General features: G+C 41.3%; 1 protein-coding gene across 10 annotated transcripts in view; it reads right to left on the bottom strand.

The window, feature by feature from the left end:
* The window catches only part of svila (supervillin a), a 60,102-nt gene extending 44,078 nt beyond the window's left edge, over positions 1 to 16,024 (bottom strand). For 3 of the 10 annotated variants that reach the window (XM_063484177.1, XM_063484176.1, XM_063484178.1), the window contains exons 1-6: positions 15,214 to 16,022; positions 8,181 to 8,244; positions 5,731 to 5,822; positions 3,995 to 4,058; positions 3,759 to 3,892; positions 2,951 to 3,680 (exon numbers count right to left, since the gene is read on the bottom strand). In XM_063484177.1, coding sequence (XP_063340247.1) covers positions 2,951 to 3,680; positions 3,759 to 3,892; positions 3,995 to 4,058; positions 5,731 to 5,822; positions 8,181 to 8,244; positions 15,214 to 15,271 — 1,142 coding nt within the window. In that variant the 5' untranslated portion in view covers positions 15,272 to 16,022. Of the gene's footprint in view, positions 1 to 2,950; positions 3,681 to 3,758; positions 3,893 to 3,994; positions 4,059 to 5,730; positions 5,823 to 8,180; positions 8,245 to 15,213 lie in introns of all 10 variants that reach the window. The other 7 variants (XM_063484174.1, XM_063484179.1, XM_063484180.1 and 4 more) reach the window with 5 other exon arrangements.
* Positions 16,025 to 16,241: the final 217 nt, after the last annotated feature.

The raw sequence follows: 16,241 nt of genomic DNA, 5'->3' as shown, positions 1-16,241 counted from the left end.
GAGGTCTTTTTCTTGAAGCATATAAGCCGAGACAAAACTATATTACACACTCCACTGACTTCACATTAAGACTGACTGAAGAGACACTGAGTTTAGCAATCAGCACAATCCCAAGAACACAAGTTTAACTCCCACACGATACATTTAATTGCCACAGTAAAAATATGAATAATAAGTCTCATATTTAAGGTTTGTTGAATTATGACCAATGGTCAGACAGTGCAGTTATATTACATCAGATCTTATTACATAGATAGCATCTACAGATCAGTGTTATCAACGAATGAGTGTATCTGGAGAGAGGGCTCTTTAAATGTACGCCTCTGTAGCTGAGGTTTTATCTGCAGAAGCAGATATTCAGGGGAAATGCCATCTCACTCCACCAGAGCCAGATGAGTCATGCTGGCCCTCTGATGCTGAGTAAAGGCAAACAGTGTGAATTTTTCACTAAGCACAGATCAGAGTTCAGCAGAAATGGAAAAAATGTTGATCAGTTATAAATACATTAAGAGATCAACTGAAGAATGAAGGGAGGAAACAAAAATCAGTTTGTGAAGCAAATCTCTTTTTTAGGGATACAAGAACCTGAATTTAAGACCTCACTACACAAAACAAAGTCATATCTGTTAGCCTTGGATTCAAGTGGGGAAACAGACCTGACGCAGGTCATGAGGTCAAAAGGTTTTACTTGAGTAACTGGAGATTACAAATTACAGATAGTCTTCTGACTGGACCAATCAGTTGGCTCTTCGTCAACTATAACAAGGCTCATGTCTCTGTGTGGAAACATTTCAACTCCTAAGCAAATCGATAGTTGCAACAGAATTAATTTTGACCAGCTGACTGAATATTTAGAAACCTTAGACAGTCTACTGAATAAACTGCTAGCTTCCAGTACTGACACTTGTGGTTCTGTAAGAATAATAAGATATCATCTGCATATAACTTATTGTGATTTATTGTAGATTATACACCTTTGATGAGGCTATTCTGTTGGACTGCTGCAGCGAGCGCCATTTGTGAAGCAAAGATGTTAAAATCCTTAAGATATCCACTTTATTGTACAGCACTTAGGAAACACTACAACTTGGAATTTTGATACTATTACAAAAATAACAAACTAAACTAAATTGTTAGTGGATAATCAGTGCAGCTCTGCACTTAGTTTGCAGAGTTGTGGCTTGGGTGGTAGAGTGGGTCTACAAACTGAAGGGTCACTTGATCCCACGCTCTTCCAAATCCAGAATGCATGAGACTTGCAGTAGAAACTCTCATTTGTTGAGCTTGAGTGCTCAACTTTGTGGAAAGGCACTATATAAGTACCGTTACAGTTAATTGTTGTTGTCTTTTTTTAAAAATCACCTCAAGTGATTATTTTCTGTCACCAGTTCCAGAAAGTTTCAATGCTGATAAAGGAGAGAAAAATGATCGTGCTGGAATAAAAGTGCATCAAGCTTTTGCTAATGATGACATTTGGGTTGCTCTGAACATTTCACTACAAGAGCTAAAACGTAGCATTTCATGTTAGTCTCCCACACACCCAATGAAAAAGGAGAGCGGAGACACTCCTATTTGCTTGTTTCTCCTCAGGGTTCACTGGTCTTGATCAGACCCAGCTGTGGGTCAGAGATGTAGCTGTGGAGTCACACTGAGCTGCCCAGTAACACAACACCCTCCCTGCACCATGGACACACACACAACCTGGCCAAGCTTTGAAACCTGAGAGGGAAACTGAGGAAAAGAAAGAGGGGGCGATGCAGAGGGGAACACAGATGGATTGGGAATAATGTCCCGGACGGATGTAGAAGCAAGGAATGCACCTTCATATGTTTGTTTGCAGTGGAACAGTGCAGGGCTGGAGCCTGGTCATGATCTGGGTTGGGCAAGAAACAGGGGTGCATACACTGATTCTCTCTTTTCCAGCAGTTATGGAGCTGAAACAACTCTTAGTACGTCCCTTCTAAAGAGCTGCTAGCTCAGGTGTTTTAATATTTGGGTGTCATTTTTGTCCTTTTAGCCACCATTTAAACATACAATTAAAGGATGGACTCACAATGACAGTGTTATCCATTCCTCCCTTTAGGCAAATGCAGTGTATCATTTCGGTGCACATGCTAAAGTACTATCCACAACTTAGTAAGAGATCCTCTGTGAATCTGAAAAATACCCCAATTTGCTCTTCAAGACATCCACCTGAAATCTCTAGAATAAACATACAGCACAGAACAGCACAGGCAGACTAATCTGCCCAGTTGTAGGTGACTGTGGGAGCTGGTCTGTTCCAGAACGAGCTCGGATTGCATGACCTTGTATCAAACAAGAGTCCTGCCAAGAGAACGACCTTGGACATGTGGAACGAACAGAGCAACAGTGACAGACATAGATGGAGAGATGGATAACACTGTCACAGTGAGTCCATCCTTTAAACACAATGCAGTGTGAACAGCTGGTAAAGTTCTGGTTCTGGTTCAAACCCTATGTTTGTATGTGAAGGGAATCTTGGGAGCTTAATGCAGAAAAAGCCTCCCGAAACAAGGGACAATTTATGTATAAAGTAAAATATGAAACCCCCCAAAAATCTGGAGTCACTTAGAAAACTCAGGGTTGTCCATTTTCAACCAAATCAAACATAAAAAAATAAAAAGGTTTGCTACAACAATGTGTCTTCCTCCCTTCACAAATCACAACAAGCTAATCTCCCGCATACAATTTAACAATGGTGTCTCAGTTACCAGCAGAAAAACATGGATACATCTATGTTTCTGCAAATGCAGTGACGTCTGACCTTTTTATTCCATGTTGTGTTGAGAGTGTTGCTGTGTTAGAGGTAGTACTGCACACTTTGGTATAAAATTTGATCTTTGCTTTTTTTCAAAAACAAAAACAGTTAAAGTAAATAAAACAAAAGATCTACCCCCAACAAAAACAAAGATGAGATCAAAACACTCACCCCTGTCTGCTGAGGACGTTCTGGGCCTGCTGCTCAATGAATAGGTCACCAGGAGACGCACCATGTTTAGGCGAGGAGAGGGAGGGGTGCCTGCCTTGCTTGGGTGAACTGGGTGGTATGCCGGTCACTGTGTAGTCTTTTGCAGGCACTTTAGCAGAGGAGGACGATGATGTCACATCCATGTATGAAGAGGAGGATGGAGGCTCAGGCGGAGCGGCCCTGCGCTGATTCTCCAGGTTCATCAGCCTCTCCCTCTCTGAGAACAACTCCACCCTGGTGTGACCAATATCACAGCCTGGGTCCGGGTAGCCGTGTGGCGGAGCTGAACGGCCTGCCCTCGGGCTAGTAGCTAAGGTACTGGTGTAAGCACTTAGGGTGATATCTCTGCCTTCCTCTCCCACCAGCTCCCCTCTATTACGTCTCTCTGAGCAGTCTGACTCTTTGTGAGAGTGGGGGTAGCGGGAGTGATGGTCCAAGTCGGGTTCCTGATCCAAAGAGATGCCGTAGCGTTCGGCCAGCTGCCGGCGCCGCTCTGCCTTGTAGCGGGCGATGCGTTCAGCCTTGGACTCCAACTCAGGAACACCTTTGGTCGGACCCGAAATGTGAACTGGCTCAGTGTGGATGAAGGACTGAGGCTCAGGCCTGCATCGAGCTCTGGACTGGCGCTCTGGAGCCATCAACTGCATTTCTGGGCTTTCAAATCCCTCCATGCCATAACGCTGAACTGTAACTGGTGCAAGAATAAACAAGTCATGTCTTTGTTGTATAGAAAGAGACACGATAGTCTATAGTACTGTTCTTGTCTCACCAGCACAGGGGTCAGAGGCCCTAGTGTATCGTGGAGTGTCCTCCTCCAGAAGCCTGTTGGCCACCAAGGTAGGCAGCAGAGACGGATGTACTTCACCCTCTATACCCTCCAACCGCCGAGCAATGCGCTCCTTTCTAAGCACAGAAAGAAAGGGAAGAGTCATCTTTACAGATTATTATCCTATTTAGTATTATCTTTATTACTGCAGCATATTTATAGATGCATCATTATCTCACCTGTTCATTTCCAAGTCACTTGTGCTTGTGGTAATGCCCTCAAATAGTTTCCTCAATTCAGAGACTTAACAAAAATAAATAAGCAATAAAATCAGTACAGAATAAGCAGATCTAATTAAATGTTTAATTGGTCTAAGACGACAAATTTTGGATAGATTTTGGCTCACAGGAAATATTTGTAGACATGCTTTGGTAATGTGTAATATGAAAACATACCACTGAGCTCACATATACATATTATCATAAAATCTTAGTTTGATTAAATCATTGATGTTATATGTTTAATGTTTCTGAATCATTTCCAAAATACTATTTTCCACTAATCGACACAGAAAATCTCACAATGTAGAAGCAAAACCAACTTACAATTTATGTTATTTTAAAAAAACAAACAAAAAACTCCCAAAAAACATTAATAAACCCTCCTGAGACCACTGGTTTAAAAGCCCTTATGAACTCTGATGCGTCTTACTTCTATCATGACATGACAAAAGAATTTCCCTCGGGATAAATAAAGTTGTTCTTATTCTTATTCTTATCAGTGGTCCAATCAGCTGGTTTGGGTCTACCCGTGAATCAATGAAATTACAAAAGCACACCCACCCGTCTATATATAGACTATACAAGTCAATGTCAGCATAAAAACCAACAGAATCGTCTGCATCTTATAAGACAGGATTGCAACAAGGCACAAAAACAGGAAAATTTCTAAAAGGGGGAAAAAATTCTCAGCCCATCAACGATAAAAGCTGGGAAGCACCTAAATCTGGCTGCCCAGACTTTGGTTATTTAAAATCTTACCAGAATCTATAGCAACAACAATATAACAATTACCAAACACCAATGATCCCCATCTAATGGAGCAGAATGGCAGAAACCTCCAAAACAAAGGTTTGCCAAGTTTCAAGGATCGTTCTCAGGAAAGCTTCTGACATTTCACCATTTCACTTCACCATTTCTGACAGAGATACTTCAGCCAAGCCAAAAACGTCTGCCTTTCATTTATTTACATAAAAAAAAAGAAAAAACAAAGTTTTGACTTTGTCACTGCAGAGCATTGTATTGTAAGAACTGCAGAGTAGAATGAAGCCGATCTGTGGAGTGATGGGTTCACCAAAGAAACAGCTGACTGTAATTATTGTAATTATTTGTCACAACATAAAAAGATGGATCCATCCACCCACTTCTGCTCCTCTAATCCAGGATCACTGCTGTTTCTCTGTACTTTATTTTTAAGAAAAGGTATATTTCAAATATTCAACACGTATTCTCTAGTGAATGAAGAAAAATCAGAAAATCATATTCAAAATGTTTACTTTTGATTTGATTACTTACTATGTTACAAGAGTCCACAGAGTTGATACATATATGAGTCAGAGTTTATAAACAGCTAATCAAAATGGTCTTCAAACTGTTATGTGCACATTCCAGTGTGAACCACTACAGGATCTTTATTGGAACTTACATTTTGCATTAAATAAACCCTGTCAAGAAAACAAGTGCAGCATAATAACAGCAGTTCATACGTAACATTTTGCAAAGCTGGGCCTTGTAGAAAAACTGGTTTTACGCAAATCTTGACTTAATTCCAACCTGGCAAACAGGCTGCTGTTACACAACAGCAACTCTGAAAAACTGTGGGAACATTGACAACGTCAGGGTCATTTTCAGCAAGAAATAAATAAAAAAAAAAAAAAGTAAAAAAATAAATAAATAAATAAAAATCATTCACTCACCTTTGGGGAGATTGGCCAAGAGACTAACATCTATATCCTTGGCGCTTTTGGCTGGGTCGTCCTTTTCGTCACAGGAGAATTCTTTCTGGAAGCTGAGAGGTGCAGAAAAAAATACCAACTCTTATTGAAACAGGGCTGAGCTGTGGGAAACTGGATTTGTTTATAGACCTACAATGTAAGCAGTTGTGAGGGGCTCACTGAATCAATCTGAATTTGATCAAACACTTGTCCAAATCGCTGAACTATTTGCTAGAAGCGTGGTCGGTTTGAGAGGTGGTCAAGAATCTAGTCAATCAGCCGGTGGATTACGGATGAAGCTACAAAAGTATGCAATTAATCATCCGAACTGTGCATTTGGAAGTGAGACTGTAAATTTCATCAACCTCTCCATCTCCAAATATTTATCTAGACATTAGACATTTCTGACCCGTTAACACCCCGAGCCTCGCAGATATGCAGCAAATTTCTCTCTCTCAAAAAAAAACAAAACAAAAAACCCCAAAACAACATATTGAAGTCATTTATGGATTTGATTCAAAACCACAAATTTGCAATATAGCTATAAAAGAGCTGGCAGCAGATTACTGCTGTGAGGAAACAGTCAAGAACTGGGAAAACCCAACTCGCTTGAACTCTGTGGCTGCTGTAAAGGACAAAAACCACGGAGTTGTGAACACCCTGATACACACGTGCATCGTGGATCCTTTCTCATCACAACACAGGAACATCTCTTTTCATCACTACTTCTTCATCTTTAGATATGCTCACCATGCATGCACAGTGCTTTCAAAACAAAGCCATGTGAAAATATTTTGGCACCAGATTTTGGGCATCGATGTGCAGTCTTATAAGTGTTGTGAAGGAAACTTCACAGATTAGAGTGTTAATAAGGAGGCCTGATGGTGTATTTGACAAACAGCCAACAACATTATTGAGCACAATCCTGCAAAGTTAGTTCCCCACCCATCTGAAGTACTGTCTTACTAAAATAATTTGCATTAAAGAGAATATTTTTTAATGTGATTCATGTATGAGGAAGAGAACACAGGTCTGTATATGTGGAGCTCTGATCATAGAAAGAGAGAGAAAAGAGAGGAGAGGGACACAGGAGAGACCACTGCGAAGGCTGCTTCTTAGTTCTAGAATGAAAAGAAAATAACGTCTCCAAGAGAGCCAGAGCCACTTTGTTTATGTGCAGCAGTCTGTATCAGCAAGTGCGTGTATTGATGAACAAGTAAAGCAGTGTTGTGCAATGTCATTGTTCCTATTCTTTATTGTATAGCATGGGAAGAGTAAGCAAACAAAACATGGAAAAAGGAAAAAGATTATCCCGGTTGTGAGGTTGACTTACGGTGCTGGACTTTTAGTGAGAGGAACCCCTGATAACGGACAAGGTGCAACTCTTACAGTTCACTGTACATTACCATCAGCAATTCTGCAGTATTCAAAGTCACTACTCTGCATACAGCACTGTGCCTTGAGCTAAATTCTTCACTCTTTCTCGAGGTCTTTTAAAGTGTTTCTTTGCACTTTGGTTTGCTTTTTCACTCATTTTCAGCCCAGTCCTTCTACACGACCATCCCAAAGGAATGCTTGTTTGAGCCATTTAACACTGACCTAAGAATCATTCGAGCATAAAATGGGACCCAACTTAAGGGATAACCAGTGTTGGGTCTACAGATAACAGACAACTTAAAGAACGAGCTTAAATTATTTATTTAGACAATTTGTTACCATTAGCCTGTGGCAAAAACTCATCATTCTTTTTAATTTCGTGACCTGAATCTATGAAAATGTTCATGATAGCACAAGCATAAAATAGTATTTTTGCAGGAACAAGGTGAGAGCTATTGGCTGAACACTTGACATATCCTAGCATGGCGTTGGTATGCCCATTAAAAAAACGAAAAAGAAAATAAATCCAGCAAAGACCTAACACAGGACCTGAGAGATGCATCTGGCCCTTTGGTTGATCCACTTCACTGTTCAGTGAAACCTCAGGCATGGCTGTCAACAAACGCTCTTAAGGAAGGGAAACAGGAAGAAAAGGCTGAGGTATGCCAAACTATACAAGGACTGGATTGAAAACCTGCGGCAACTGATGAATACAAATTTGAAATTTTAGGTCAAAATCTTTGTCAGTATGGAAGAAGTACAACAGTATCGATACAGCTACCTATAAAACTCAGAGTCTGTCATGGTTTGCGGCTGGATTTCAACCAGTGCTTGTTGGACAAAGGAATTTCATCCACCATGAAGTACTAGGTGTTTGATTAGAAATGGCTTCAATTTTCAGCATTACAATGATCCGAAACACATGACATACCTGACACAAACACAAGGAAACACTATCAGTCATGGATTTGAGCTCCCCTGCAGGAGCATGATGCCTGTTTGCTACATTTGTAAGTAGCACCTTTACTTTTTAAAGGTCTTTTTGCACATCTTACCTCAATGCTCTCTTCTGTAGCAATCTGGGATTGCTTAGTTTAATGGGGTTCTCACTCCCAATTCCTGTGGACAGAAGAAAAGAGTAACATTTATTCATGTTCTACTGTCCATTAATTTCACTTTGAACCCGGGGTTGTGTCTTCAGATGAACAGATGATCAGAGCAGCTTAGGCATGTTAACGTGAAGCAGCTCTCTCTGCAGCTCCTTGGCACAGGACCACATTAATTAAGAGGCCTTCCACAGAGAAAACGAACGATGTGGAAAACAATCTACCTGCTCCACTGAATCATATCACACAATAAGTAGTCTATGTTAGTTAAACGCCACACACACACACACACACACACACACACACACACACACACACACACACACACACACACACCCCAAGCCCTCCATCCCAAGAAACACCAGACAGACACATAAATCATTGTTGCATTCATATTCAGACACACTGTCTCCTTCTTAAGCATCAGTCTATGTGTTGTGCATGAGGTCATACATCAGAGTGTTTGACGGCCTGTGTACAGTGCAGTTTCACCACTAGGGATGGGTATCGTTTAGGTTTTATCCGATACCGGTGCCAAACCGGTACTTTTGAAACGGTGCCGGTGCTTAAACGGTGCTCAAACCGGTGCTTAAAGAATGGAGAACACAAAATTGGTCCAAAAACCTCTCATGTTCAGCTGTTTTTTTGTTTTTTTTTTGTAAAAAGATAACAATGTTAGCCTTTTCTGCAGCTATAGGGCATATATGGTATCACTCTTGGTTGGAAGCAGTGCTTAATCAATGGAAAAAACACAAACTTTGTCCAAAAACCTCTCATGTTCAGCTGTTTTTTTTGTTTTTTTTTGTAAAAAGATAACAATGTTAGCCTTTTCTTCAGCTATAGGGCATATATGGTATCACTCTTGGCTGGAAGCAGTGCTTAAACAATGGAAAAAAAACACAAACTTTGTCCAAAAACCTCTCATGTTTAACTGTTTTCCACTTTTTCTTTGGTCATTTTAGCCTTTTTGGCCAGGGTGAAGGGAGTATCTGCCATCAAACAAGAAGACAGCCGCATGTAACTACGACGGTGTTTGCTAGTTCACCTTATGTGCATTAATGTAATAACATGGTTAGCCTACTCAACGTAAATTACACACGAACAACATTAAGCTACTCACGCAGAGAAGAACGGCTGCTGCTGCCATCATCATCCTCATCATTTCTGCTACACTGGCAGGGCTAGGGGCCAGGACTCTACTCTTCGGGTTTTTGGGGGATGTTGCTAACTCCAGGTCCGATAACAGGCACCACACCCGCAGTAGATGTGCCGGTGTGAGTTCTCACAGCAAGCTATCAAACACGGCGCATTTCTCGGCTTTAAAAAAAAACGCTATGCGTCGCCAGGTGTTTCATCGGATTCGAGGTGTTACCTCCTTTGACAGTATCACAGTACCAGCTTAAAGCACTTGTTGCAGGCTGCTGAGTTTGCATCTTTTGCTGTGAAGTACAGCCAGACTTTGACCGCTTCGCCTTGGGCATTTTTAATCTGTAGCTCTGCTCTAAAAGAACATACGTACCTGGACCCGCCTACTATCCTCGGAAACGTAAAATGATTGGCTAGAATTGGCTCAGGAAAAAAAAGCACCGAAATAAAGCACCGAAATGTGCGCTGCTTTTCGGTCTGGTTACTACCGTTTATGTCAGAACACCGGTACCCATCCCTATTCACCACACATCAAAGTTGCAGTGCAGATGGGATCATTGTCACTGGGTAGCATTTCTACACTGCACCCTCCAGGAATACAGAGAGCACAGATAGTTTCGTCAGCCCTCAGAAGCATACTGTGTGATATAACCTAATTACATACACAATCCAACTTTCTACAGTCTGGTGTGTATTAGGAAGAAAAATCAAGTCGACAAACACGGGAACAATGTGGTATAAACGTCTGCCTACAGAGAAATACAGCCTCAGTACCCCCCATCCCACCAAAATGGGGCATTAGTGGGTATTAAACATCACAACAGTCTCATGAGGAACCCAAGTTGTGCAACACATCCCTGTAAGGAACATCTATGCTTGCTATTTGCTCTAAACCTCAAACGTGCGGTTCTGGCTGCACTTGGACCTCTGAGTAGCCAGAGCTGTGCAATTTTGGGAGAAACATGTGGTCCCACTTCCATCCCCTCTGAGTTCACCTCAAGGTCAACCCCCCCCCCCCCCCCCCCCCCCCCCATTAAACATGCCCACTGCTCCACCCAAACCCCTAACATCTCCCCAGTGGCTACCCACCCCAAACTAACCCCCGCCCCTCCTTTCCCCATTCCAGATCTGTTAGTCCCTGTTAAAGATGTTTGGGTTGATGCTTTCAATCCCTCCTACTTAAGCAAAACATCATCTGAGACATTTGAGAAGAAAGGAGGCCTATTTGGAGAAGGTGGTGTGCGGGTATGGGTTTAGGGGTAGTTGAGTATTGTTTCAGCTGGATGGAATAGGGCTGCTGAAACAGTGAGCCTTGAATGATAATCTTACTCATCAGAGTTGACTGCATTTTCTTTTGACCAGAGTCCAAAAGATTAAGTCAACATCATTCAAGCAGGTATCAAGTCTCTTTACTGATCACACATAAAATCTGTTTCTAACTTCATCTAAGTTGCAATTAAGCTTGTATAATCTTTGGCAGTAACAGACTTTTGAACATCTAATTTTTGAGACCAGCAAAAGGTTGAGGAAGCTATCATTTCTTGATATTTCTGTGATATCATCTCAGACAGATTAAGGTCAGGACTAGGCCATTTTTTTTCTTAATTTAGTTGTGCTCTTTGGGTCAAAGTGTTTTCATCATTCCATTTTTTCCCCGAGATTCAGATCTAGAACTGATATCCTGGTTTTCTCCTGTAAAAAGCTGAATCCATTGCTCCCTCATGACTACGATGCTCCCTCCAGCGTGCTTCACACTTGTGAAACGGTAAGGCATTCATGTTCGGTGGTTTTCTCCTTTCAAACAGTATTTTTTTAAAGCTTAGCTATATGTCTAATTCATCTTGTATATGTTTTTTGGTATGCACCAATAACACTATTATTCAGTATTTTTTAAATTACAGTTGTTGAGATTTCCATTAGCAATCGAAAATGAGACAGTCCTGAATTAAGCTTCTCACAACTTTGAGTTAAAGCTATAAATAAATGCAATAGAGAGTTATCTGCACAATGGAATGACCACTATACGCGATATTGATGATACATGAAGCAGTATCACTTAACATGTGGATGACTTTACAAATGTAGCCTTCTTTAAACAAGTAGTGTTGAATATTAGACTGCTGTACTGGAGGGCAGCCTTCCAGCTCTGGTCCAGATGCCAAACTAAACATGTGACCGAGTTGGGCTCAACTGTCACAGTTAGGTTCCAAAACTCTTCAATAAGTGAAGGCTATGTTGAGCTCCACACACCACAGCTAACAGCCATGGTGGAGACAATCGAGGTGAAGTGAAAGACAACATTTTTCCAGAGCTAACAATTACAACTCCTCGTAATTTAAGTGAAATCGAAACCTTTGTTATTGGTAAAAAGCCAATGTGTGTCTTATATCCCACTGCTTGTTCAAGAAGCATAAATAACGAAAGAAAGTGATCATTTACCCTTTCTCCACAACTAATGCTATGTTTTACATAACCATACTAAATTGATACAAATTGTTGGGTGTCTTAATACAGACTACCAAGCCACAGCAACCACAAGATTACTTTAAAAACATCCACAATATTGTATCGCCATTTCATCTTTCTGTACTGTGATACCCACATGGAGCCATGAATGCCAAGTTAAAGGAGGTGAAGTCTGATGAAATCTAAAGATGTCTAATGCTGTTAATTTAATGAGTAAACTGGAAATACATGAGAATAAAGGAGTTAATTTACTAACATTTGGATAAGAAATAATAATAAAAAAATAATCAGACTTGTTCGAAGGCATTTTTGAGGCTCAAAATGTGGTTTTAGTGCCAGGGCTACAGTTGGGTTATGGTTAGGTATAAGGTAAGGGTTAGGCATTAAATTTTCATGGCTAGAGTTAGGGTAAGCAGCTAGAGAAAGCATTGTCAATTAGATGTCCTCACTAAGATATAAAAACGTGTGTGTGTGTGTGTGTGTGTGTGTGTGTGTGTGTGTGTGTGTGTGTTATGAACCACACCGGTTTCAGTACTCGTCCACCTTACCCCAATTGTTCTTGGCATCATTCATGCTTTTCAGATGTCTATAATGTAAGTGGTCAGTGGATTTAAATGTTTAGGAATAACAAAGCTGAAAAATATCTTAATTTCCATTTAAATTATAGTGTGAAACAAAAACAGATGTAAAGTTTAACTAGCTGCTTTTGCAAAAAATAACCCGCGCCTTCTTACCCTTGGGGGCAGCAGTCTTATGCTATTGTGAAGTCTCAGACTTAATTCTTCACAAACCAGACCTGTACTCCTTTTACACCTCATATACTCTATATGTTGTGGCATGTGGTCCATCAGGGGTGACACCACCCTCCACCACCACCCCCACGGTTCCCAGAAAGGGCCTCAATTCATTCGTCATTCCAGACACAGGCATAAAAACCTCCACAAAGATCACAGATGTCGCACAGCCTTTGATGCTGGTTGTAATCTACAGAAACACTATGGCTGCTATAGCCGCAAGGGAATACGCCAGGAATTCCTCAGCACTGTGCCCCGTGTGTGTCGACGAGGCTGTAAAGGCAGCTTGATGCTGATAAAACATGAGGATAAAATCATTTCACGATTCAGTGGAGTGTCATTGAGGTTCTGAAGTGTACAAGCCTTTTATGTGATGGTATCAAAGGTTGAAGTCCAAAGATTGTTGTATAACACTGTCTGTTAACAAAGAAGCTAAGCTAACTTTGGGAAGGCTCTGATAAACTTGACAGTAACATGAGGCTAAAGCTCCATGTCTTAACCCACAATACACCCAGTGTGGCAGCCAAAGAGGCATCAGTGGCTGACCATATGTCTAATTTACGATCCAGGATTAACTTTGATTCCTGGGATTACAGCAGGCCCAAAAGTAACCACCCTTTATCTGTATGAATTACATCACACCTGAAGTGCCTGACATTTAAGTCTCAACACCCCCCACCAATTTTCCAGTTGCCCACTGATTCTGTGTGCTGGGAGGCTCAAGCTGCAACTAAAGCCTCCACACTAACAGGAGCTTAAGAATTAAGGCATTGAGGGAAAAAAAACAAAAAACAAAACAGATGGAGAGACAGAAATTAGGGGAGGCCACTGCTACCAAACAGTGTTCTAAGCACAGGGTTGCCACAATAAGCCAATTAGGTCTTAAACACTAGTATTAATGACTATAAAAGCAGTTCAGCTGCAAAGTCTGAATGAAAGCGTACTTCTACAACCTAAACTCCTCAAACAAGCTTCAAAGCACATCCTCCTCCGAACAACACAAGACTATTCTGCATGCTCACATAAAAGCCTTACACTGAGGGCCACCTGCTGCAGATTCACATCCATCTTAACACAGACAAGCAGATCTAAACACTCAGGTGTCAGTTAGAAAATATAATGAGATGCACTCAGACAAACACAGGTATCAACTAGTGGCCAATCAGTGGGTGTATAAACAGGGGTGAAGGAAAGAATGCAAAAACTGTAACGTAGACCTCAACTTTGATAATATTAATCTGTGATGCCACATTGTCTCTAATGCTGAGTACTGACAGGTACAAACATGTCAGTACTTCTCACATGTTTGTACCTGTCAGGACTTCAGCCATATACACAATATGACATTTATATATTACAAAGACATGAATAATTGGGTCATTTAGAGCAGCAGACCAAGCTTTGCGTTCTATTCAAACCTTTCGAATTCAAAATTGTTGATTAATGAGTGACATGAAATCATTCATTGCTGCTAAAGTTTGTCTTTAAATACCATCGTTCTGCAGTTTAAAGTCAATGATACAAGTTTTAAGGAGGTTGTTGTTTTGAAATGGCGTTTTGCGACATATTTGCTGGCTTTTCACTGAATGCTGTTCTTGTCCAGTTCACAAATTTCATCTGAAAGAGCTAACCTTAAACAAGAAACTCAAGTTCTGAAGCAAAAATTTTAACAAAATTTTTGCCAGCAGTGAAGTTGCAGTGTGCCCTCTGTTGGTCAACCTATGCAATGACCCTTTCATTTTTCAGCTTTTATAAATGACAATACTGACAGATCAGACACTACTAGCTTCTCTGACAATTCGCTGTTATAAATGAAGGACATGTGTAGTGAAAAAATTTAGTCAAATAAATTGTGTCAAGTACAAAAATATGTTAAAAGTAGATATTTCTGCAACACCCCATTTCTTGCTTAAAAATAGTTACTTTGTCCTGATTACCAGGTTCTCCTTTTTTCCTTGCACATGGAGACCGTCTTTAACAGCTTACTGAGCTCAGCTATTCACTGCTCTCTGATGACACAGCGCTTAAGTGCTGCGCAACAGATCATATCCATACAGCATCTCTGTGTCTATCTCTATATCTATCTATATATCTATATCCATCTCTATCTATCTCTCTGTCTATATTTCTCCATAGCTATCTCTGTATCTAGACTGAAAAAAACAAAAAAAAACAAAACTACTGAATACTTCTAATGACCCAAATGTTCCAAAGTCAGTAAATTTTGTTTAATTCAGTGCAAAACCATATACACCTTCACAACACATCCATAAAACTACTTTTTCAAACGTCCAAGTAGCTATGGAGCCTTGAAATAGCTTCCTACATAAAACAGCCCCCTGCAGTATTAAGAATCCCTTATCTTTACATAGTGTCCTTGGAGGCTACAGCTGCAGTGCAAGGACAGCTGGCTGGAAAGCAGGACAGTGAGCAGAGAGGAAGGGAGTCTGCGGTTTGTTGCCTGCCAACTTCTACGAGCTTCGAGTCCCAACAGCCCAAACCAGAGTAACCTGTCCCCAAGCTCTCTGCCTGAGCTACAAAATCTGAGCTGTAGAGCCCTAAGTCACTGCACTTACCTTGGCTGCAGAACTTGACGTGACTCAGGTAATTCGAGATCCATGGATTCCGGTACATTTTGGCAACAGAGTCAGGTGAGAGTTTAAGACAGAAAAGAAGTGAAAGACACAGGAAGACAGAACAGCTGACCGAGAAGTGATGCAGCTACAAAAGTACTCCGTCAGTGCTCCGGGACAGGCAGAGAGGGAGGGAGAGGGGAGTCAGGTACTATTAGAGAGAAGCAGGATAGAGGGAGGGAGGGGGAGAGAGAAAGATGTCCCAGCCGCAGTACCAGCATAAGCAGTGGTGGTCCTGACAGGCAAACAGAGGAGTGATCAAGCTTTTGCTGCACTACACCTCTTCTCAGATTCACTCCTCTGCTCTGGCTCCTCTCACCAACCAATGTGGGCTAACCGGTGCCCGCTATAACAACAACCTGCAGGTCTAAAAGCTGCTCAGCATGGGCTAAGCTCATTAGCCAAGGGAGCAAAATTAGGCCCCTTCTCTACTGCAGACTGGAGCAAAGTGTCCTGCATGCTTCAGAGTGAGCCTCAGAGAAGAGAAAGAGAGAGAGAGAGAAAAAAAAAGAAACTGTGCATGCACGAGAGAGAGAGATAGTTATGCGAGTCCCACGAGAGCACTGCCTTCCCTTGGCTCACACACTCGAGTGGGATGCCAAAGAAACCGGTGCAGAGCGTCAGAAAAGGGAGGGAAGAGAAATCGTGCGGGGTCTGGAGAACGAGAGTGGAAATAATGAGGGCAGGAAGAGAAGACGAGAAAGTTCAAATGACCCTCTCAGTCTGATGAGAAATTCCAGTCATCTCTCAGCAGGGACAAAATAAAAGGAACAGCATGGAGCTAGGCAGAAAAAAAAAGCTGGGAAGGGCAAAGAGAAGGTACGAAAGAAAGAGCGAAACAAAGTCAGGAAAAGAACGAAGGAGCGTGCGAACTGTAATGGGGGAAACAGAAATGTGTCTGCTTGTGACTAATGTTACCATTACACCAACAGTTTGCTTCCTCCTAGAACAACTAATAAGAGGTGCAAGGG

Source organism: Pelmatolapia mariae, linkage group LG9, assembly GCF_036321145.2.
Source record: "Pelmatolapia mariae isolate MD_Pm_ZW linkage group LG9, Pm_UMD_F_2, whole genome shotgun sequence".
NCBI classification, from domain to species: domain Eukaryota; kingdom Metazoa; phylum Chordata; class Actinopteri; order Cichliformes; family Cichlidae; genus Pelmatolapia; species Pelmatolapia mariae.
The sequence above is the reverse complement of the archived record's forward strand: the minus strand, read 5'-3'. Positions and strand labels throughout refer to the sequence as shown.